Source organism: Aphis gossypii, chromosome 1, assembly GCF_020184175.1.
Source record: "Aphis gossypii isolate Hap1 chromosome 1, ASM2018417v2, whole genome shotgun sequence".
Classification (NCBI taxonomy): Eukaryota; Metazoa; Arthropoda; class Insecta; order Hemiptera; family Aphididae; genus Aphis; species Aphis gossypii.
The window spans coordinates 55971702-55996783 of record NC_065530.1 but is presented as its reverse complement, the minus strand read 5'-3'; the positions used below and the strand labels follow the sequence as shown (position 1 = coordinate 55996783).

The 25082-nt window shown below is 27.0% G+C and overlaps 2 protein-coding genes across 2 annotated transcripts in view; one reads left to right on the top strand and one right to left on the bottom strand.

The window, feature by feature from the left end:
• The window catches only part of LOC114127068 (PCI domain-containing protein 2), a 564778-nt gene that overhangs the window by 98751 nt on the left and 440945 nt on the right, over positions 1-25082 (bottom strand). The window lies entirely within an intron of this gene.
• On the top strand, positions 1748-21539 carry LOC114127067 (thyroxine-binding globulin-like). Its single transcript, XM_027991181.2, has 15 exons — positions 1748-1899; positions 5468-5666; positions 5881-6063; positions 7820-8027; positions 8190-8398; positions 8576-8767; positions 10909-11053; positions 11149-11278; positions 15283-15397; positions 15548-15730; positions 16878-17085; positions 17171-17379; positions 17685-17876; positions 20967-21111; positions 21236-21539. The coding sequence occupies exons 2-15, from the start codon at positions 5595-5597 to the stop codon at positions 21379-21381; spliced, it is 2337 nt and encodes a 778-aa protein (XP_027846982.2). The 5' UTR covers positions 1748-1899; positions 5468-5594; the 3' UTR covers positions 21382-21539.

Here is a 25082-nt window from a genome sequence, read left to right as displayed (position 1 = left end):
AAGTAATCAAAGTGAATAAAATGAGTGGTGGATGATGCCATTCCGGTGTTAATAGTTGTATGTTCCGTTTTTATAAGTCTCAGTACTGCAGTTGTTCAGTGGCGTATAAAGGAATAGTTTTCAACATGGAAAAATTAGATTTAAACGTCCAAGGAGTTATAATCATGATTTATGATCGTACCGCGCTGTTATATATCACTGTGATTACTGATTACCTATTATATTATTGTGAATGTAAAGTTTTATAACTTTAGTGACTATATGTAATGAATAATGATTTGGTTGACTTATGGTGTTAAGTGTTGGCATTTTTGAAAACAAAATATTTTTTTTCCCGAAAAAAAAAAGATTATTTAGTATATAATATATATTTTTAAACATAGTCAACATAATTTAAAACATAAATTATGAAAACAATCAATTGTACAAAATCTAAAATGATGATTATTTTCAAACAAAATAGTATGGTTATTAAAATAACGTGGTCATAGAAGTTTCAGCGAGAAATATTGCATTGTTTTCATTTATTTGTTCATATGTTGTTTCACGCACACCGAAAAACATAAGTTGATTTGTATCTAGTCAACACAGACGAAAATTACAATAAATTTCACGAAAGTTCGTGTATTACAAGATAAACCATATACATAACTTTAGACATATATCTAACTCGGTCACAGCACGAGTCCGGTCGTAAAACATTTCATCCGTAAAACAATATTATTCTATTGATTTTACATTTTCGTAACGGACAAATTTTACGTTGTTCCACGTGTCGTACGCTAGTGCAATTGTATATTTTGTAATCCTATTTAAGAATTAATGCAATTGTTACGGGATGGTTTACTGACAAACACGAGGCCATGGTAACATCACAAAATGTTCATATATATTCGAGAGCAGTCAACTGGTAATTTGAAATGTATGCGAAAGTTTTGTTCGCACAATGTGAATTACCAATTCAGCCAATCCTCCAATATTATTATTATTGTGTGTAATGTAAACTTTTGATATGCAAATATCGCGTTGTATGTTTAAAAATCACCAGGATAACGAAGTAAAACGCGACTGAAATACAATTATGATAATATTAGCATATTATTTCTAAATGTTGATGTTGTACGGTATACCGTCTGTAATATATATATATATACTTTTTTTTTTACAAACAAAGACTATAATGAAAAAAATCTGAAAGTGTTTCAGAAAAATATAAAGTTAAAATTTCGCTTTTTTATGCATTAATAATAACCCTCGTGAAACCTTTATACTCATGTGAGATTTATGATGAACTTTCGTCGGGTGTTCTTTATTACCAAAAATGATTAAAAACCAAGCAATGTTCTATGATTAAAAGTAAAATATATTATAGTATTTATAGAATTGCATTATTTTGTTCGATATCAATGGTACTTTTTTCAATTTTATTTTATGGAATATAATATAATAGTTTAGTTTTATAACTTTTAGCTTGATGCCTTAAATATAAAAAAGTATTGCTTTAATTTAATTTATAGTTAACTAATAATTTAAAATTTTCAGTGTGTTGTAACTTGTAAGTTGTTGAATCAATCAAAATTTTATAATTTTAGCCGTTTAGTTTTTTATATAATAGGTACCCAATACCTGTATTGTGAGAATAATATTTTTTTTTCAATATAAGTTGACCAAAGCAATTTTATACGAGAATCGTTTAGGTTTACTTTATTCGCAGTTATGTTACTCCGACCTATGTACTATTTATATTTACGAGATACCTATTGCGGGAGTTGGACGATGAAACAAATGATCAGTCATGTGTCATTAGTCAAGTTAGTCACGTTTGTTGTTGTCAATACATATTAAGCTGTTGGCTCTCGTCAGTTGTCAATTCATAATCGACAAAAGTACAAGTAAAAGGTAAGACATTGAACATTATATTAGAGCATAAAATTAACTGTAATTTGATGTCGATAAAAATATTACGATGTTATTGAGAATAAGACACCTTATATTTTTTCGTGAAATATCATCATTTAAAATTTAAATGTGTAACAACGATTTTATATTATTAAATATTTAAAACTAATAATGTGGCGTCTTGTTAAAAATAATTTAGGATTACAAACAGTAATTTTTCAATAAGAAAATATTGTATTTTTACGGCATTCAAATAACGGTTATATCTATAGGCATACAAACAGATTATACTATTTATATTTAATTATTAGAGAAATTCATTTAATATTTCTTTATGATCAATCTAAATAAAGTCACCCCATTTCGAATATGCGCACAACTGATATAATATTTTATTGTATTAATAACCTAGTTACGATTTTTTGTGATCATATATAATTTTGTTTTATGTACTTATTTTTAAGTCAGAATGAAATTACTTTAAATGAATACTAAGTGATAAGATGACACATTAAGGTCAGAATGAGTTTTTAATATAATAGATTATTTTCTTTTATATTTTAGTAATTTATATGTAAATATTATATTAAATCCCAATCGAATAAATAAAAGAAAACTCTCAGCAGCACCTTTAAAACTATTTTCACTGTAGTAAAAATATAAGTCGGTGTTGCAGTATACATATAAAATAGCTATACGGATTCCAGTGTACATTAAAGTAAAGCACAGTGATTTTGAAGTTTATTGTGTGACTTGTTATAGTAAAATGTTGTGTATAAAGTTGAGTGGCACGATGTATACATTTTGTTGGATAACTGTCGTGTGCAGGAATTGTTTGATTCTGAAAGGTCTGATTTGAATAAACAAAATTGCGCAACTATAACACCCAAAGGAATCGTGGTCGGGGAATTTAAGGATTGCTGCAAGTTTTCGGTTTGTGTGGGAAAAGACTCAACTTTGTTTAACAACGTGATGTTTTAGCGTTTATCACATTAAAGAAAAAATATTGTTCCTATAAGTACTATAAAAAAGTTTGTGCCTTATTTTAACAATATTAAACGTCTCTTTAAGCATGATCCTATTTTATTAATATTATTATAATTATATTTTTGTTAAAAATAAAACTTAATGATTCCTTCACTGTTAATGCATCAATAAGGTGAACATTAAATTCTATTATGATTTCTTGTATCATAAAATATAAAGATATAATAAAAATGTCTACCTAGAAATTTGGCATAAAACTATGTCATTTTTTTTTTTTAGACGACTATAATATTTTACATTTTAATTTTTTTAAATGGAATATATATTGAAACGTGTATCAATGTATAACACTATAATATATTACTTTTGTATCTATACAACGAATTTTGTACCTTTATTTTTGGCTATTTTTCAAGAATCAAAAGATTTATTGCACTACATATTATTAAAATGCCTTTTGCAGAACCGTATCTAAAACATGAGTAAACTCTTAAAATACTTTAAGGTTTTTGAAGTATATCGGAGGGTTTTTTTTTTTAAAAAATTAAATTCAATATAATCGGAATATATAATATATTTTATTTTGAATTTGTTGTGACTTTATATGTTTGTCTTAAACATTAATATCAATAATATACTAAACATAATATTAATGTAAAATAATCATAACTATATTTTACCGTAAAACATAACTATAATTTTTACGGTTAAATAAAATATTTTGTAAATTTGATATAAATAGCCTATTATTAATCATCGGCTTATTGTATTTTATATATAAATGAATATCTTTGTGTAAAAATATTTAGAATACGTATTTATTAATTCCGGTAGCGCATACTATAATATATACGTGATATTTTGTACAAATCATTCAAATAGTTTATTTATCACAGTATTTATTAAAAAAAATGTTTGTATCAAACAACGGAAGAAAGTATGCGTTGTTCGGTATAAAATATATCGTTTGTTTTTGTAAATTAGCTATTGAAAGTATGTCGCTGACAGTGAAATACGGGAAATATTGATTTTTAATGTATATATATAGCACAGATATTCAATTGAAAACTATTAACGAATAGCGTAGAGATTATAATATGTTTAATTATTATTACATATACGTAGTTCGAGCTTAAGTAGTTGAATTGTATTTTGGTCCAATTAAAAACAATGTGGCAAAAAAATTATTAATTATATTCAAAGTATAAAAAATATTTTATTATGTACACATATATATTATGTATATATATAATATATATATATTTAATGTACAGAACACTTTTTATAAATCACATGATTTGTGCACTGCGCTTCTATCGTACGCAATTAAAAAGCATAACTTTATTCATTAGTTTATTTTCTTGTTGTTTTATAACCTTTGTAAAACCTATATACCTACTGTGAATTATGTGTTTGGAATATATTATATTATCATACTATAGCGCAGCTTACTTAAATGTGTATATATACCTACGAGTGTACACAGATGTTGAGTTAGCGGAATCAGAAAAAAAATACTCTGCCTATTACTCCCGTAGCTGCAGCGTTAATTCAAAATGTACATATAATCACTGCAATATTATTATTATAATATTATATCTATTTCTGTGGTACTCGAGAGAAAGTCTTTCAGAAAAATATTATTCACTCGGATAGTGAGATGGTTACAGATATTACATTAATAGAGAGGAAATACATTAATGACGTGCTTAGGGAAAAAAGTAAAAAAAAAATACAGCATATCGTAATATAGACGAATATCGAAATTGTATTTTATTTACGAGAGCGGTATTCTACGAAATTTAACACGGGACATTTCGGTACAGGATGCGAATGATTTCCGATCGCCCTAAAACGTACACGTTAATATTATGGTACGTTACGATACTCATAGGTACCTACCCTGTGCAACGTTTTTAGATACTTATGCACGCATTTAGTGAAACCGATCGAACGAGACTCTTCAAAAGATTGTTGTTGAGTAAAGGCATATTATGTATATGTTTTTATTTCGGGTGCTACGTGACCGAGTGTAGGTTTTCATGTCTTACGCGTCCGTTAAATTAACGGCCGACAGATATAATATTGTATTATATTGCATTACAATGACCTCTTGTGTTATAACATTACACGGGTTCGCCCAGCGGTCATCAAACTCTGAAATAATATTAGATAATTTGTGCCAATAATAATTGTATGATTATAAAACACATGCGAAGTGAACCTCTATCCGATACTCATCGATAAGCACAATTATTATAATAAAATTGTTCGGTCCGAACATAACGTTTTTCGGCGACGACTCTGTTCGCTTCCGCACAACCGAGTCTTCTGATCTTTGGCCCAGAGATCGATGATTATATAATCGCGTTACCGGCAAACATAATAATAACAATAATAATAATAATGATAATGATAACTAGGTTGGATCGCAAGTCCGTTATCATTGTTATCAGCACCGGGTATTCTGGCCGCCGCCGCCGCCGCCGCCGGATTCCGGTGATAGTTTGATTATTGAAAACATTTGAAAAATTGTGTTGAATTCTTATGACGTATTAATTTATGATACGTACATACATAGGTACGCCGAAATATTATAAGACGCGACCGCTCCGCCGCTCCAAATCCTGGCAGTTCGTGTGCTGGACTGACTGAGCAGGGTTCAACCGATCGATCGATCATCGTCCTCCGGAAACGCCGTCATCATCATGCAGGACTTACGGTCCACGAATATCCATTATGCCTCCCACACGTCAAACTATTCGTTCACGTTGTTCAAGGTAGATACTATCTTTGTACCGTGCACGGTTATTGCAGTTTGATGTTAGGTGTACGGTGTTCGGGCGACAGCCATGTCCGCCATGGAAAACCGGACACGATCCGAGTCCGTTTCCGTTTCCGGCCAGAGTACATCGCAATGAAAATGCCACCGCCATTTGACGAAATATTATAACAGACGGACGTCGGGGGCCTGGGGTTGTTTTTTTTTTACAGGAATTAACCGCTTCCGCCGAGGGCAACGTGTTCGTCTCGACGTACAGCGTACAATTTCTGCTGTTGCTCCTGGCGTTCGGTTCCAAGTCAAAGACCGGCGATCAACTCAAAACTCTGCTGCGCTTGCCACAAAAGACTGCACCGAATTACGACAATATCAAGGCGGTCAAAACAAACATTGAAGTAAGCAAAGTTTTAATCGGTTGAATGGTATCGTCTCATTTTTTTCTTCTAGAAGTCCTCATAGTTTTATCTTTATTAGAAATATTTTTCCATTGAATAAAGTTAACGGAATCGTTAAAAATCTCAATTACATCGAAATTGTCTGGTTCAAACAATTTGATTATATTTTTTAAAAGAATAATAATATTCAGTTTATAATAGTAAGAAAAGCGTGAGAGATGTAAGTCATCTAACTGAATAGGTACATTTTTATGGTTCAGAATAAGTTATTATACCAATTTATGTTGAAAATTAACATGAATGATATTAAAGGTTTTTTTGTTATTGAAAAGTTGTATTGAGTTTTTAGAAAATATTTACATATAATATAATTTTAGCTTTAGTTAAAATTTATTCAATTTGTGTTTATGTACACAAGAAAAAAAATAAACATATAAAAGATAGTTTTGGTTACTTAATCTTTTATTTATTTAATAGCCTTATAAGATAAAATAATTCTTAATCTATTATTAGAATGTTTTCAGTTTTTTTAAACGCTTAAGTTTTTATGTTTTAAAAATTAAAATGACAATTTAACTTCTACAAATTCACTCAAGTGTTTTGGCATAAAGAGTTGTCTAATTCACAAACAAAAGATACAAACATGAACAAAACATGTCCGGTCTTTTGTTTTTATTTAATTAAATCCAAGAGACAAGCAAAAAATGTGTAATGATTAAATAATGCGGTGGGTATAAAATAATTAATTTGTTTATAATTAGTAGATTTAATAAAAGTTTCTCTGTAAAATAAATAATGCTCATTCAAATTATTTGACATTGGTCAATAACAACTTGTTTTTTGAAAAGCTAAAAATAATTATGAATGTGTGTATCAAAAATAAATTTTATAGTAATTAATAATATTTTTATAAATTAATTTTAATCATAATTCTATATGGCTGTATACATAATTTAAAAGATTAAGTTATAATATAATAAGGTCTCATTTATATGAGCATTAGTGTAATATTGGTATGTGTTATAATAATATACAAGTACAATCTTAAACAGTGTGTTAATGAGGTATTATCAAATATTTTACATGGATGATATTGAATTGAATTGTGGGTTTTCGGAATGTGTAAAGGAGTAGACCAAAATGCAAATTTCGAAAACATTTTAAAAGGTTTAACCATTTTGATACACATATGTGCTGTACACCTAATTTTTTTTAAATAATTTATTCAAATAGACTATTAATATTTGAAATAATTTTTAAATGAAAACATTTTTTTAAAAAAAAATGAATAACGTAAGTGGAAAATTGAAAATTTTCAAAACGTGAATTTTAGTAGTTCGTTTCACTTCTCGAAAATACAATTTGAGCCTAAAGATTTATTGCTGTGGTGTTTAGTTTTATTTTTATGATACGGTATATGAAGTTATTTTTATCTTATACATTTTTGTTTATTATTATTATTATAACTTATTGTTATAATTCTTGTGAATAAATATCATTTAATCTCGAGTTTGAATGTTATACCGAACGATCACATTTTGTTTGAAGTATGTTCATGATTTTTAAGAATTTCAAATTGAGTGAGTTGATATTTCATTATCAAATGTAAACCGATCATAATATTTGTGTGAGATCATTTTTTTCATATTTTTTTTTTTTTTTTGTTTGCCGCATGTCTCAGATAACGTCATGTCACGTTCTTTTGTATAAATTAAACTACATTTAAGACGTTTGAAGTGGAATTAATCATTTTCAGGACCCTGACTATTTAACCATTGCCAATGGAGTTTTCTTGGATAAGGCGTTCGTCTTAAGAGACGATTACGTAGATAAGGCTCGTGTCTATATGAATGCTGAAGTGAAGAGTCTCGATTTCGCCGGTAATTTTGCAAAAGGAGTTTCGGAAATCAATAATTGGGTTGAACAAAAGACTGATGGAAAAATTTCTAATATTTTTGAACCAGGTAATAAAATCATGATAATATTAATAATAATATATTATAGAACAGCGTGTCTATTAAATTAATAGTACCAATAAAGTTTTTGAAAAATATCGTGAATAATTAACAATTGAATAAGTACGTAAACATGTTATGCACCTATTAAAGTTTATAAACCCATCACAGATTCCATTGATCAGAAAACGATATTGGTTTTGGCGTCGGCTGTATATTTTCAAAACGCTTGGGAAAAAAAATTTACGAGTACCAAGAACGCGAGTTTCTGTCTTACGCCTACAAAGCATATTGATGTTGAAATGATGCACCAAACAAACCTTTTCAGATACCATAAGGACGACAATTATAAATTCTCCGCCGTCGAACTACCGTACAAAGTATATTATTTTTTTATTTTTTTAAACGTGTAATATTATAAGTGGGCGAAACTATGATAAAACATAACGATTAATTAACGTTATCATTTAATCGAATAATAGAAACGTTATAATAATATGTATTCGTCATACGAATTGAGTATCACTGTAGATATTATACAGATTATTGTGAACTAGGCAGGCGGTTTTGAGATGCTGATCATACTGCCGGATAGAGCAGACGGGTTGAAAGATTTGGAAAACGCGTTCCTGAAGAACTCCAAAAACTTCGCGCACTTACAGGGTAATCTGACTGTCCACAATGTCACGTTGGATCTACCAAAGTTTAAGTTCGAATCATCTGTTAGTCTAGTGAAAACAATGGAAAAAGTAAGTATGGCGGCACATAATACGTATAAAACAAATAACAATACGTCAATGTCTGTATTGTGTATGCTTGTGTATACACTATACACACTGCAGTGTTATTCGATTAGGACCTGTAAAAGTTTCTAACACACGCAAAATTATCTCACCAGTTGACAGTTGACTATAATTTATACGACCTGCTTTTATCCACCGCGTCAGTCAAAACCAATTTTTTTTTGCACATTTACCGAGTAGAAAACTTAAACGATTTAATGTAAATAATTGTAAAAAATGTTTTGAAATATTTTATTAGGGGAAAAAATTATTATTCTCTCTTGAACTATCGTACTCTATAATATAAAGGTTCATAAAACATTTCAGCTTCTTTATTCTTTAGAGTATATTATTTTTATATTGTAATCACCAATTTAATGTTTATTCGTGATTTTTTACTTTATCTGATAAAACGCACGTCACTTTTAATTTAAATTCTGTTCATAACATTCTGCCCATTTAGTGTTTTACTTGCAGTTTATTTTCATGAGTTTTGATAATTTTTTTTTCATTTCCATAAGACAAGTCAGGCACGGCGCCAAGGGGGGGCAAGGTGGGGCTCTAGCCCCCCCAGAAAACAGATCAGCCCCTTCGCCAGCCCCCCCCACTAAAAAATATGTACGATATTGTGTAAAATATCAATATTTAGCTTATATAATATATTTGTCACAACTAAAAAAATTGAGGAATAAATTAAATTTATTATTTGTCTAATAAGGAAAAAATTTACTACAATTTCAATAAAATGTGTTTTGAAATTTGTAAAATGAGAAAAAATCTTTTATTTATTTTTTATTACCTTTATTGAGTACTAATTACTAGATGAAAATGAACAAATAAACGTATCCCAAATCATTGCATTAAAAATGATTGAAACAAATTGTTCATTACTAAACACAATTACTTTAATTTATATTTATGAAATGTAGGTAAGTAAAAGAAACATAATTATTCATTCACAAAGGTATGTAATATTTAAGTCATAAAGAACTTATCATTTTTGTGTATCATGTCATCATTATGAATATAGTTGTTGAAGGTCTGTGATTAGACATTTTATTACATAAGGTACAAAAAAAAATATTTGACATTATTCTTAAAACATTTTTAAGTATTCAAAAGTTTGTATATATTATCTGTTTAGACTCTTAGAGCATACAATATAAAACGTATGTACTATATAGATAATAGCTATATTATGTTATATGATACGAAAATATTTATATTTCATTAAAATAACCTCAGTATTTGTTGAAAAATTTTAGCCCACGTAAAAAAAATATTTGCCCCACTCTGCCTCCCCTGGAAAAAAATTCTAGTGCCGTGCCTGAGACAAGTGTAAGCATAGTAAAATAATCTCAACATTTTAGCATTAAACCTATATAGTGTAAAACGATAAAAGATAAAAGGTCAAATATATTTGCTTGGTAACTATTGCATCCGGGAAATAAAAAGCATTTATGGATTATAGTCAGTTACAAATAGATTAAATTATATTAAAGTTTAAAATAAATACTCGTATACACTATGCGTAAACCGTTCCAAGTATTAGGCGAATCTATCAGATTCAATCCCTATGCATATTATAATTTCCGTATGACAGCAGATACAACTGCATCCAACTGTTTTAAAGAGAATTATTATCAATCGAATAATTTTAACTCAATCAAATAAAAACTGTTATGATGTTATGAATAGAAAATATTAATAATGATAATATTATCAATAACTAAACCGTAACAAAACTTTAATATGAAGTCATTGTACTATTATATTACACTGAAAATACAAAATACAAACTTAAAATGTTAGATACTCATCGTGATACTATAAATTTTATAATCGTAGATCACATAATATTATGTAAATAGATTTTTTACACGACTACATTGGTCTTGACCTAGACAATGTAATGTAATTTTCATGGATTTATATTTCAAAAGTTTGACCAAAAGTAATTTATTTGAAACGTATGTAGACTACTTTTGAACAACTTAAAACTACATACACGTATGTCTCTATAATATGTCCTGAGAATAAATTAGTTTAGAAAACTTTATGTCTGTATTTATTACTTATGTAAGGCTCATCAATATTGTTTTTGACAGTTGGGTTGTACCGAGATGTTCACGTCGAGTGCCGATTTCTCTTATATTAGTTCATCTGGAGCGGGTAATCTGAAAGTTGGTGACATCAAACATAAGGCCTTTGTAAGCATCGACGAAAACGGCACTGAAGCCGCTGGCGTTACTGGTAAGAACAATATACTATAATATTAGATATTATTATTTTTTTTTTTTTCATATTAAAATTCGAGTACAAACGACGTATTTTTTCATCTTATATAGGTGCAAACGTGGTGTATTTTAAATTAAAATACAAGGCCGTTAAGTTCCACGCATGCCATCCGTTCTTGTTCGTTATAAAAAAAAACACAAATATAATTTTTATGGGCCGATTGTCCAACCCGAACGCATAGTAAATGTAGGTATACGCGTATGGATATATACGTAATTTAATACATTTTATTAGTTATAAGTATTTAATAATAAGTTGTATAATTAATAACAATATACATTTATGACAGAAACTAGATTACACGTTGCTTACAATGTATGTATTATTTTCGTAAGTATAAATCATACAATATATTGTATACATTATGACAATATTTTTGTAATACCTATAACTTATTTTGTCTTAGAGTAAATACAACAGTACATTATAGTTGAAGAGTCATAATATACTCTTTGTTATGATATTATACTTAATTATACTTTTTTAAATACATTTTAGATTATATCACTGCCAATTTTGATTGTTGTTTTTATTTTAATTAATTTTTCGTTATCATGTCAATATTTTACATGACACACAGACGCAGTTGCCATTTTTTTTTAGACCGGACGCTTGGGTCGGTGTGAATATAAGAGGGTGTGCAGGTTATTAATATAAATTTAAGCGATACATCATCGCAATTGAATAATGCTTTTACGTATATTTTTTATTTTATTAATCGTATTTACTCTTAATTGGTAACATTTTAATTCAATATAATATTACTCGAAAAAAATAATCAAAATCATTTATTAATAACACATTTTAAACACTTAATAATAATAATAATATAAAATAGTAATTATTTTATTAGAAAATATGTTGGTTATTTTTGAGTTTTAAAAAAATCTTAAATGCTACACTTTGAAATTAATTGTAAGTAGGACATTTTATTCAAAAACTAAAAAGTATGAAGTATTTTAAAGTGTATGAAGACATTTTTTCGAAAAACAAGAAAATTAATTGAATAATGATGAGTTATTATCACTGTTATAGTCAATATTTTATATTGGTAATGTGATACAAAAATGAAAAATAAATTATTAATAGAAGAAAGTTCAAAATACATAACATATTATTAATTAATAAAAATGCAATATCCATCCTATCCACATTGGGAAGAAGTAATATGTACTTCTCATTAAGAAGTAAGTAAATTGATTTGATGCAATTTTAAAGCTTATAGAATTTACATATTATATTTTATAAACGTAAAGAAAATTTAATTTAAATGATTTGAATGTTATGTTATTAAATAAATTGAAATTGTATAATTATATCATAAATAATTAATATGATATTGCATTATAATATTATAACTTTAAATTTATGTATAACCTGTTAAAATATCAACAACCATCCAGAAAAATAACAAGAAAGTTTAATGTTAGTATAAAAGATAATAATATGTACATATATATAATATAGAGTTTTAATGGAAACACTATACCACTATATATTTGACAAATCACGTAATGTAAACGAGTAATACGTAAAAATGGTAAAATAAGTATTTTCAAATGAATTTATTGCACAACAAGTATTTGCTAACAGTAATATTATTATTAAGTATACAATTAAATTACATTTTAAAAAATAAATGAGAAGTAGTGACTATAATGACATTACGAAGAACTTGGTGATTTATTTAAAAACGATTTAATACGCTTCGAGCATTTAATTGGATCGACTATCGTTTGTTTAATTTTTAAAGTTAATTTTGAATGCGTATTTATAAAACCTTGCAAGTATTAAATGGATGTGTAATTAATTCGTTTTCGTAGAAAGTCGAATTTATCGTGTGTGATATGTCAAACAAGCTCAATTTAACTTTGTAATCTATTTGATTGGCATATGAAAATCGAAATTTCAATAATAAATACATCCTTAAGCATTTTTTTTTTTTATTATCTCATCGTCAAACTGAGGAAATTTTGTATATATTTTTAGTTAAATGTGGAGACATTGCGTATTGAATACTGTTGGTTTTATTGTTTTTGAGTTTCATAATTTAAAGTTTATAATACTATGTTTACATAAAAAATCAAACGTCAACATATTTTCTAGACAGGATTAAAATTTGATATAGTAGATAAATTATTAGTGTGTTGAAGTTATTTAATTTAAAAATAACATATTTATTATAAATAATTTTCTTGGTTCTTATTTTATGTATTTCAATATAATATGAAAGTGTATGTCTCATAGTTAATTTTTTTCGCAGCTGTATTAGTGCAATATTGTTATTTGTTGATTTAAGGGTGCTTTAAAAATGTATTTTCATCTTCGAATTTTTTGGTTAAAAAAATATGTTATGTTAAAAATAAGTATTCTAATGATATATTATTCACACAATTATATTTGAACTGTGAAAAAAAGCTATCACAATAATAATATAACGCATTTTATATACAGAAGAAACCTTTTATAATGAAATTCAACAGACCAGTTCGTAAAAATTCGTTATAACAATCGGTGGTGATTATAATCAAAATGTTATAACTGTTAAAAAATGTTAAAAATGTTTGATTTCGTCTTGAATGTTAGATGTCATCGAACCTCCAAGGATGGCTTCATTCATGGTTTACCGATATGCTGTGATGCTGCGATAATAGTACGAAGAGAAATATTTTGACAATGTTGAATGACATTGATGTTAGATTTGTTGGCACAACTCCACAATTATTTGCCATAAGCTTTAATTAGTTTTATGATTGCTACATATAGAAGCCATTTATTTACCATCAAGTTTAATGTAGAATGTCTACCAACTAGTCAGTATAATTTAAAAATTGTGTATCGACTGCCAATCTTGATTTTTTCAATCCATGTTAGAATTAAAGTACTTGATCAGGACGATCAAAGAGATAACCAAAATAACCATCACAACACCCATGTATGATAATCGTTACAAATTAGTATAGACGATGTAGAAGTTTATTCAGAACCTTCAATTTAAGGTCATTGAACTCGGTTTGTTTGTAAAACTGATTTTATATGTATGATTTATTATGTATTAAATTACATATACAGTAAGAAAATATATAAAATTTTTTGCAATAGTATACAAAATATTATAATGGCGTCCAAAGGTTAGATTAGGTTAAGGGAGTGTTAAGTATTAGTCTTCCTGAAATTTTTGTGTAGAATATTATTATATAGGTAGTAGGTTACATACGTGAGTCTAAATAATATTAATAGTAACATTATATGAATAGGATAACGAAGATGAAAGTTATTATTGTTATTATTATGCATAAGTAAGTAACAATGTATCATGCGTGGGTGACGTTGTGTGCAATGGAACTTAAAGCATGTGGACTGGGCACAGGACATCTACACCAAATACGACGGTGATATTCTCTGAAAGAGAGTAAAATTCTCTTACTGTCGGATGTTTTGAACGAAAATTTTAGGTATACGATCACGAATGCACTATTTATCGTCAAAACGGCACAATATTTGGTCCGCCTTTTCCTTCAGTTACTGTGTGCAAGTGTTCAAGAAAATTCATGCTACGAAGATTTAACTAGGAGTATATATATATATATCGATACACTCGGTCACGGGGCTATTATACTTTACCATTTTCTTTAGAAGCATTTCAAATATTTTCAAAATTACTTGATTATACATAGATAAAGTTGAGTCTCTTTAGATTTTTTTGCGAAACTGAAGAAGATGCATTGCGAAGAAAATCATTACTTATCGCATTTAAAAAGAAACTAAAAAAACATAAAATATTTTCAAACGATAATAATGTATATCTAAATATTATGACCTAGAATAACCCGCTGAGTCGCGGTCATTGAACTGTTATATGGCAATTGAAAAAAAAAAATACAATATTTTAATCGCATAAATATAATAATTAAAACGATATTATGACTATTAATGTTATGTTTTACGTGCGCGAAATCGTTTGAAACGAGCCAAGAACGACTGTTATTCGTTCCTCTACGTCGATCTTTGGTCCGGAGATCATTTTTGTACATTGCAATGCCGCTGTCGCTCGTTATCGGCTGTAGTCGTATTCGATATTAACCGCATAAATCGTGGTTCGAACGATTGGTCTGTATACGCAATCGTTCTGCAGACGCAGTTCGCACGTTGGACCGGATAGTTTTATAACTATTATTATAATATATAGCTGTTTGCGGATCGAGCTGTTGGGCCGACGTCTCGAGATACGCGATGGAGAACACAGCGAACATCCACTACACAGCCCTAACGTCGAACTATTCGTTCACATTGTTCAAGGTAATAAAAAATACAAGTAGTTGTAAACACTTCCAATGAATAAGGATTCTTCAATGGTCTTTTCGAAGATTTTGAAAATGATTTAGAAATGATAAATTTTAATGCACCTAATATATTGATAATGATTTAAATAGATACATTTTTTTTCAGGAATTGAGCAATTCCGTCGAAGGCAACGTTTTCGCGTCTACGTATAGCATTCAGTTTCTGTTGCTGCTTCTGGCGTTTGGATCAAAGTCTAAGACTAATGATCAATTAAAAAGTGTTTTACACCTGTCCAAAGACAAACCACCAAATTATGAAAATATCAAAGCAATCACCACAAAGATTGAAGTATGTATAAACAATTTTCCTCATTTTAGGAGTTCTAATGTGTTTATAATATTTTTTTTAAATATATTTGTGATGTATATTTTTGAAAAATAGTGAAGTAGTTAAACAAATAATTATAATTTTTAATTATAGTTTATGAAGCAAGGGAAACTGGAAATTATTTCTATAGGAATTTGTTGGCTTTACATCTTACTAATAATTATTTTTATCAGTTATTTAGTTGATACAAAATGACATAGACTTGTAACTTTTGGTTTAATTTTTAATTTTAAAATAATTGATCGTATAAATGATTCATACAAAATTAATGAAATAGATATGAATCATTATATATATATATATATATATATATTCATTTTCTTTACACCTTTAAAATAAAAGTGAATATACCTATTATAATTAATAACTGGTAAAGCGTTGTATAAAATAAATATTATTCAATAGTATACCAAGTTTAATTGAAATTGAATAATACATTATATTATTACTACCTATTAGAATTATTTTATTCTATTAATTTTCGATTAAAATATCAATAAGAAAACATTTTATTAATAAATCGTTTATTGATTAGCTTAATTAGTATAACTTGTATTCAAGATATTAAATTAATATGTATTGAAAATAAATTATATAATAATAATTAGCAATTTAATGAGACATTTATTTTTAATGAACAGCATATCTCATACAATATATAAGTATTTATTTGTAGATAATGTAAAAAATGTAGGTACCTATAAATAGTTTATTTTAATTATTATTTAATGATAATAACTCAAAATAATGAAATAATGTGATACTCGATATGTGAACAGTAAATGTTTATAATATTATTAAAAAAAGCGTGAAAAAAAATTGATTCTGAAGAACAAATATACTTTTTGTTGGCTAAACAAACGTCTGCACAAATTTTATTGTGCAATGAAACATGAACAATTTTATTTATTTAGTTTTTATATTTTGAACTATAGCAATTTAATATTTTGTAATCAAGTTATGTCAGTTATTGATTTTTGTTTTTATACGATTTCTCTGTTTTTTTTTTTCATATTCATACTTTTAGAAAATTAATTCTCAATTAATTGCTTTTGCAGACTACTTAATATTGATTAGGAAAGTTTATAGTTGTATTAATTAATTTTAGATCCCTGGTTATTTGACCGTTGCAAATGGAATTTTTTCGGATAAAGCATTCAGTTTAAGTACAGATTATACGAAAAATACTCAAAAATACTTGAATTCTGAAGTGAGAAGTGTCGATTTTTCTGGTAATCCTACATCCGGGGAGTTGGAGATAAATAAATGGGTCAACAACAAAACCAATGGGAAAATTTCAGGAATATTCAAACCAGGTAATTAAATTACAGTGAAAATAAAAGTTGTGTACTGTTTTTTTAACGATATTTTTGAAATATAATACTTTTACAATACCTTTAGGTGACATTGACAAGGATACAGTGTTGGTTTTGGCATCGGCCGTACATTTTCAGAACGTTTGGAAACAACAATTTACAGAGACGAAGAAATCAAGCTTTTGCCTTTCAGCTACGAAGCATATTGATATTACTATGATGCATCAAACTGGTCATTTCAACTACTACAAGGATAATCATAACAAATTCTCCGCCGTCGAAATACCGTATAAAGTACAGTATAGGTCTTATCTAGACTTCACATTTAAAATATTTTCGCTCTCCATTTTCTTGCAGTTTCTAAGTCACCAATTTCAGATATTTTTTTTTTATCAAGATTTAAGAGTGCGGAGTTATATATTCATTAAAATTTCCTAGATATTCTTTTAATTTATAAAATAAAAACATATTATATTTGTATTTAATATTTAGACATCAGGTAATTCCATTTAATTTCTATAAAGTTTTTTGTCATCCATAGTCGCATCCCCTAATACCATACTAAATTTGTAAATTATATTAATCGAATCGTGAAATAGGTGGGAGGTTTCGAGATGCTAATAATATTGCCTGATAAAATGGATGGAGTTAAAGATTTAGAAAACGGGTTCCTCAAGAATGCTAAAAATTACGCGTACTTGCTGAGCAACATGACCATCCACAATGTCGAGTTGGACATACCAAAATTTAAGTTTGAATCTGATTTGAATCTCGAAAAAACTATGGAAAAAGTAAGTGTTAAAAACATTGTTATATGCATAAATTTTTTTTACAATTGTATTTTATTGATAAAAAAATATATTTCGTTCGTATGTGCAAAAACACCAAGACGGTTGTCGAGTTTTACTGTTTTTTTTATTCGTTACACGCATCAAGGCAATGTTTTTTATTCTTCAGTTAACAAACAGGAAAATCAAATCATTTTATAAGTGTTGTTTATTTTGATAGAATCAGCTCAGAAGGTAGTGTTGTTTTTTATTGATATCTACAGAGCTTTATGGTAGCTTTTTGTTTTTAGCTTTCTTTTCATACAAAGATATCTGTCAAATCTACTGAAAATTTTGATTTTTAATACAGCGTTTTAATATTCATGATCGAAATTCACATTATGCATTGATTGTATTTTTTGTTATGTTGATAAAATGGGATAAAACTATATCAGAGAACATTCAAATTTTTATAGACAGGATTATAATACATAAGACGTAACTATGTTATCATGTCTATAGTATTATAGCTAAGTCATTAGATACCTACTATTAATTATTAGTATATATTATAGTATATAAACTTTATTTGCTTTGAATAATACTCATTTTAATTGATAATATGATAAAACATAATTATATTATCATTTATAACTCATATAACATGTGAATGTTTGTGTAAATATTTTTGACCATTTTTATTATTTTGATATTTGATGCACAATTGTTTTAAAATATTAATACTAATTCTGTATGGCTAATCATTTCTATAAATATTTTAATAGAAGTCGCATAATTTTCTTTTCATAGTATAATTTGTTAATTTTATTATTTCATTGAGTCTATAGTCTAAATTACATAATCGATCACTGTTAAAAACTTTTTAAGCTTAATAAGTATTATATTTATATGTGATAACTAAACTTTAATGTATTCGATTAGGTAGTATGTATTATATTATGTTTTAATAGTGTAGGAAAATAAAATTTAAACATTGATCGAAGACAACGAAAAATATATAAAAGATTAGATCGGTAAGGTCGGCGAATTGAGATTGTGTTTTAAAAGAATTATTATGATAAATTCACAATATTAAATTATACATGACTAATAATATATTGTTGTTGAAATTAATTTCCAATTATGTTCGATGTTAGAACGAATACATTTTAAAATTTTGTCTATTCACCGAAACTGTCTATTTTATAAAATAATATTTAATTTAACTGTTTATTTAAAAAAAAATAATATATGATATCTTTGTTTAACAGATTTTTTATCTATATACCTATATTAATATATTATGTTAATATGGTTAAAATAATGTATTCGTATTATACCTTCGAGTTCGATGTAAAAATATATTTTATTTATAATTTTAATATTATTCAGTTACCTTTTGACAACAAGTAGGTATTCAGAGAGACAGTATTTTTTATAAATATGAAAGGTTTTTATTTTTATATTTATAATCTGTTCAAAATATTGTATGCAATATACTTTGAATCAATAGTTTAATGTAATTTTAAACGTTTTAGTTTTTACTCTTTTATATTTTCGTATTTTTTAGTTTTTTATATTACTTTTCTTGAAATGATTCGAGTAAAATGTACAAGTAGTTTCAATACTTATTTTTCAACTAAAATAGTAATTAATCTTTTATCAAAGACATACGATTCTACAATTTGATAAAATAACAGTATATTGTGTAACGTTTTGTTTGTTAATGAACTCCTGTTTCTTAATTTATTTAAGAACTATTTTAATGTCGGTAGTCGATAAACGAAAATACAAATTTAATTCTTATTATCTTATTTTGAGTTAATTTTTGTAATTTGATTTTAATTTAAGATTATGCTATCTGTTTTTTTTTTTCATATCGAAATAATGAAACGTTTTTTTGTTTTATTGATGTTTAGGGAGAATAAATGTAAAATACTTATCTTCATTTTAATTTTTTTGTATTATTACAAATATATATATATATATATATATTATATAAATTACCTAAAATATATTTCGTACTTTAAATATGAATTTTGAATTCGATGCAATAATGCTCACTAAATGAATAAAATAATGTTTATTACATTGATACATTTTAGACGTGTTACGCTTATTATATTAATTATTATACAAACAATTTAAATGTAAGTTGACGGTAAAATTATTAAATTATTAGAAACATTTTTTTGCATTTGATTTTTTTTTCTGAAGACATAACAGACAATCAAGCCTTGTCGAGAGTAAATAACAGTAATTAATAGGTCGAAAGGTAATAAATTATTTATTAATGGTAAATAATTTATTCAAAAAGAATTTTTAATTTTTAAATGTTTTATAGATAATTTAAAAAATAAATCATATCGTTTATGATAGAATATATAAGTACCTAGCATAAGACAATGTCTATCGCTAAAAATAGATATTGTGTATATTATGTACGTTTTTCCAAATTAAATATTTAATTTTTTCAAAAAAAGATTATTTTAATATTATTATTATTTGTTTGGTTCCCAAAATAATTAGTTTGTGACCTTCAGGTTGAGAATTACTAGTTTAGCTATCTAAAATAATTCTACTATTCATCTAAATAATATTTTTACATTGCGTATAGACTATTTCGTAATACATACCAATAATTATTTGTTGTGTTTATTTTATTAATTTAATAATGGCGACAATATTATTTATGATAACCTATATTTTTATTATTCAGATAGGGTCTACAGTATATTTGTTTATTATTATTTATTTCTGCCGTATGAATTGTTGGTTTGGTATAATTTAAGTGTAATCAATGTCAGTTTATTTCACTATTTTTCGCATTAAAAGCGACGTAAGCAATATAATATAACTAAATTAGTATTTACAATGCTCACCAAGTCAACTTAATATTATATAAGAGATGAAAATGTACACTCTGAATGACGTCCGTAAGATATCCATTCTAAAACCCAAGCTATATTAAATGTATAATAATATTTAAACGTTCTATAATAATGTCCAATTATAAACCACCGACAAACTAAACTATGTCTTTATTAATTATTACAACGTAGTTATTGCACTGCAAACATCTCATCAATCTTTAACGTATTTTGTTTTCGACAGTTGGGTTGTACCGATATGTTCTCGTCCAGTGCCGATTTCTCCGAGCTCAGCAAATCAGCTCCTGGCAAGCTAAGAGTCAGCAGCATCAAACATAAGGCTTTCGTAGACGTCAACGAAGATGGCACGGAAGCTGCTGCCGTCACCGGTAAGGAACATCGGACGCTGTTCGATATTTTTTGACTTGAGTTGTTATAGTTTTTTTTTTTTATTTTAATTTTTTTTATGAAATTTAAATTCAAACAACTTACTTATAATATGATTTTACTTAGGTGCCAACGTCGTGAACTACAATCTGGAATACGTTTTGACTAATATCAAGACTGTTAAATTTCATGCGTGTCATCCTTTCTTGTTCATTATTAAGAAAGAAAAAGATATCATTTTCATGGGTAGACTGTCCAACCCGAACGCTTAGATCGCAATATTGATATCACAATGCAATGACATGAATAACAAATAATAATAAGAGACTTGTATTCCTAGAAATAAGATTTTTATGATTGATTTTACATCGATAATTATGATGATGATTGTAAATTTTACAAAATATATATTTTTTTTAAATTGTCGTAATACAGAATGAGAAATAATACGAAAGTAGGTACAGTTTGTGTATCAAAACTATTATAATGTACATATTTTATTTTAATAATTTTGAGACCATATCGCTGTCAAATAATTTTGTTGCTATTTACGTTTTTATTCATATTTTATGATTGCCATCATATATTGTTAAGGTTATTACACATTACGCAGTTGCCAATGATTTGGAGATACTAAATTACAAGCGAAAGCGAAGACGATAATGTATTATGTATAGTGATATTTTCATAATTGAAATGAGTACACTGCATCATCACAATCAAAAAACGACTTTAGTAAGAATGCGATTTTGGAAACTGTTTTGTTGTCAAAAAATAATATCATCTCTTTCACTAAAGTTTGATCGTTTTTTAAAAAAATATTTCTTATGAAACAAAACCAAAAACACATTGAAAATAATTGACCTAGATATAAGCGGATGGATTTAATGACACTTAGTAGAAATTTATAAAATATGCATTTTTAATATATTATAACGGGAAGTAATAAATATTTATAGACTTTTATACTATAATCAACCATTTTTAGTATAATGGTTTTAATGGAAATATTATCATTTTGAAAAATCCAACGCTAAAAAAATAAGTGGAGAAGCACAATACTCAATTTTAAATGTATTGACTGCATGGAAAAGATTTACAATCAACTAGACTTGTAGTTAATGCTTAAAAACAAAACAAATAAATAAAAAACAAAAACAGGATCGTAAAACTCATAGCCTCTAAAGTCACTATACAGTGCTTAGAATACTAAAGTAACAATATCGTGTTCAGTGAATTATATTATGGAAGTAATTTTAGACTTCATAATAAAACGTTTTATTATCATTGCACGTTGATCGATTTTTTTTTTTTTCATAAAAACAAATTATTATCGATGCGAATATAAATTAGCTCCGTTGACGCATAGAAATCGAATTTCCAGTGGTAAAAATAACGAAAAAATCGTTTTGCGCGTCCGTTGAAGTGAGTGTTAAGTGTTTGTATTCACAATATGCATAAAATACACGTTGAATAATCGTAATGTCACGTACGTGAGAGCAAGATTTTTCGGTATTTTTAACTTTTACAATTATTAATGTTTTAGTCTTATCGTATCGAAAATGGTATGAATACACTGAAAAACGCGACGAGTTTTCGAAAACGATAACGTTGTCATGAAAGTTTGGATACGCGATTGCTATATAATGTATAATATATACACATTGTTTCTATTCGATATTTTATGTTGTACCTGGACAGGACACACATCTCACGGTTCTCCTGATTAAACATCTGTAAACTAAAAATAGCATACGATTATATTAATAATTTTAATATGCGAATCACCTGTGTACCTATTGTAAGCAGGCACATATTACGTGTACAGATAGGGAAAGAAAATATCTAACTACCATATTAGATGGAAACTTTATTATTCATTGTATTTTTTTTTTTTACTTTAAACGTTCAGTCTAATCAATAAAACTGATAATTAACAAGGAACTGATAATTGAAGAATGTTGATGGTTATTCATTCAGGATCAAGTTTTCGTTTTGAATACAAAAATTGGTTGTGTTAATAGTTCTTCAAAAGTGATTGTAAGTGTTTAAAAATAATTCAAATCTAAACCACAACTTTACAAACCCCAGTTGATCACAAGTGATTTGTTAAGGGGATTGGAAGCGTTGATTTTCTGTCTTTGTCTTACACACGTGGAATATAGGAAAAATAGCTATACGCGCCTGACAAAAATTAAGGTACTTCTAGTTGTTCGATTTAAAATATGTAAAGATGATTGAATTGGCATACAAGTTTACTTTGCATCCGTTGAAGTATATTTTTAATATTTTCAATTTATATTTAATAATAAAAATTGACAAATTTATTAAATTTAAAATATTTATTCTCATCAAAATATTTATTTTAAACAATAAAACAATCGATAAAGTGCTTCGACCGATGCAAAGTAAACTTGTATACCAATTCAATCATCTTTACATATTTTAAATCGAACAACTAGAAGTACCTTAATTTTTGTCAGGCGCGTATAGCTATTTTTCCTATATTCCATGTGTGTAAGACAAAGACAGAAAATCAATGCTTCCAATCCCCTTAAATACATTTTTGGAAAAAATCGCCAATGCAATCATGTATAAGTGCTTAGCATAATCGCTAAGCTCATTTTATCTATTTGTGACTAACGTTAGATGTGACATATTATGCTTTTAATAACATATAAGTAGTTTAACGTGTCACTGGAAAAACGTCATCTTTTCGTTTTATACTCATAACCAGCTAGAAGTAACTTGTATAATAATATTATCATTAATTTGTGAATTATATTTACCCGAAGCATTTGATCAGACTAATCAGCACCGATGGAGATGAGGTTTATGAAGTCTCGATTAATATAATATTATTATGTTATAAAACGGATTGTATAAAACTAAAAATTAGCATAGGTGGTAAGACGGTAAGTGGTAACGCGTTCGTCAGAGGTGGTCCTGTGTATATATTTTTTTACAAGTATGTAGGCGGTTTTAAACGATTTCATACCATCATTGTATGCGACACCAACTTATTGTGGTTGCGTATTTTAATTTATTTCCACAAGGCATTTGAAATGACGAAATTGTAAGACATCACGTATGCTATGATTATGCATTTATGCTAATCAAACTATTGTACCTACCTGTAATATTATTATTACTTAATAATTTGGCACCGGTGGCCAAACAGCTGTTGGTGTATCGTTACGATTCATCGGTGCTTAATTTATTGCCACGATTATTTATCTAACACCTAAACTACGGTAAATATGATGACATTTTATTTTTAGGCATGATTCCTCTGCGAGCGTCGTTATAATATTGCACTTCTGTTTCGTGTAGAGTAAATCAAATTCATATAAATATTTTCATAAAATCACATATTGTATTAGTTATTATATAATAAACATGTATATTATAATTTTATATTATTATATTATATTCCTCAAATAAAATATACATATAGGTACTTAATTCAGAACAATATCAACATTAAATAAATAAAAAAAAAACTATAGAATATATTTCGATACATTTGGACAGAAGTGTAAATTGTGGTTTTTTAAAAATTATTTTACAATAAACTTTTTGTTAAAAACACATGTATTTATTTTAATTTGTAGGTTGTTATAAATAATACAAATTCAAATATTAACACTTATAAAAACATCGACGTATAAATCGCATTAATATGTCATGTTATTTTTACGGCGGATGTAAGATCCCACATAAAAAAAAGTACATCCATATCTACGTTTTTATATATGAAATAGTGTACATAAGCTATGTGTGTATAATTTGATATTTAAATTTTTTAAATATACTATAGACCTAAATTCTTCTAAATTCTTTAGAGGTTTTTTACTACTTAAAAAACTAGTCGTGTTAGTATAGACTTCTATTTTTTAAATGAAAATCACCTTTTTTTTTATAAATTGTATATTAAATAATGAATGGTAAAATTATTTTTATATTTTTCTAA

What these genes read in the sequence shown, in the direction of transcription:
- LOC114127067 (XM_027991181.2), top strand. Translation starts at nt 5,595, where the DNA reads ATGCAGGACTTACGGTCCACGAATATCCATTATGCCTCCCACACGTCA. An exon ending in TAGTGAAAACAATGGAAAAA is followed by an intron (nt 8,768 to 10,908) that starts GTAAGTATGGCG and finishes TGTTTTTGACAG; the next exon opens with TTGGGTTGTACCGAGATGTT. An exon ending in ATTCGTTCACATTGTTCAAG is followed by an intron (nt 15,398 to 15,547) that starts GTAATAAAAAAT and finishes ATTTTTTTTCAG; the next exon opens with GAATTGAGCAATTCCGTCGA.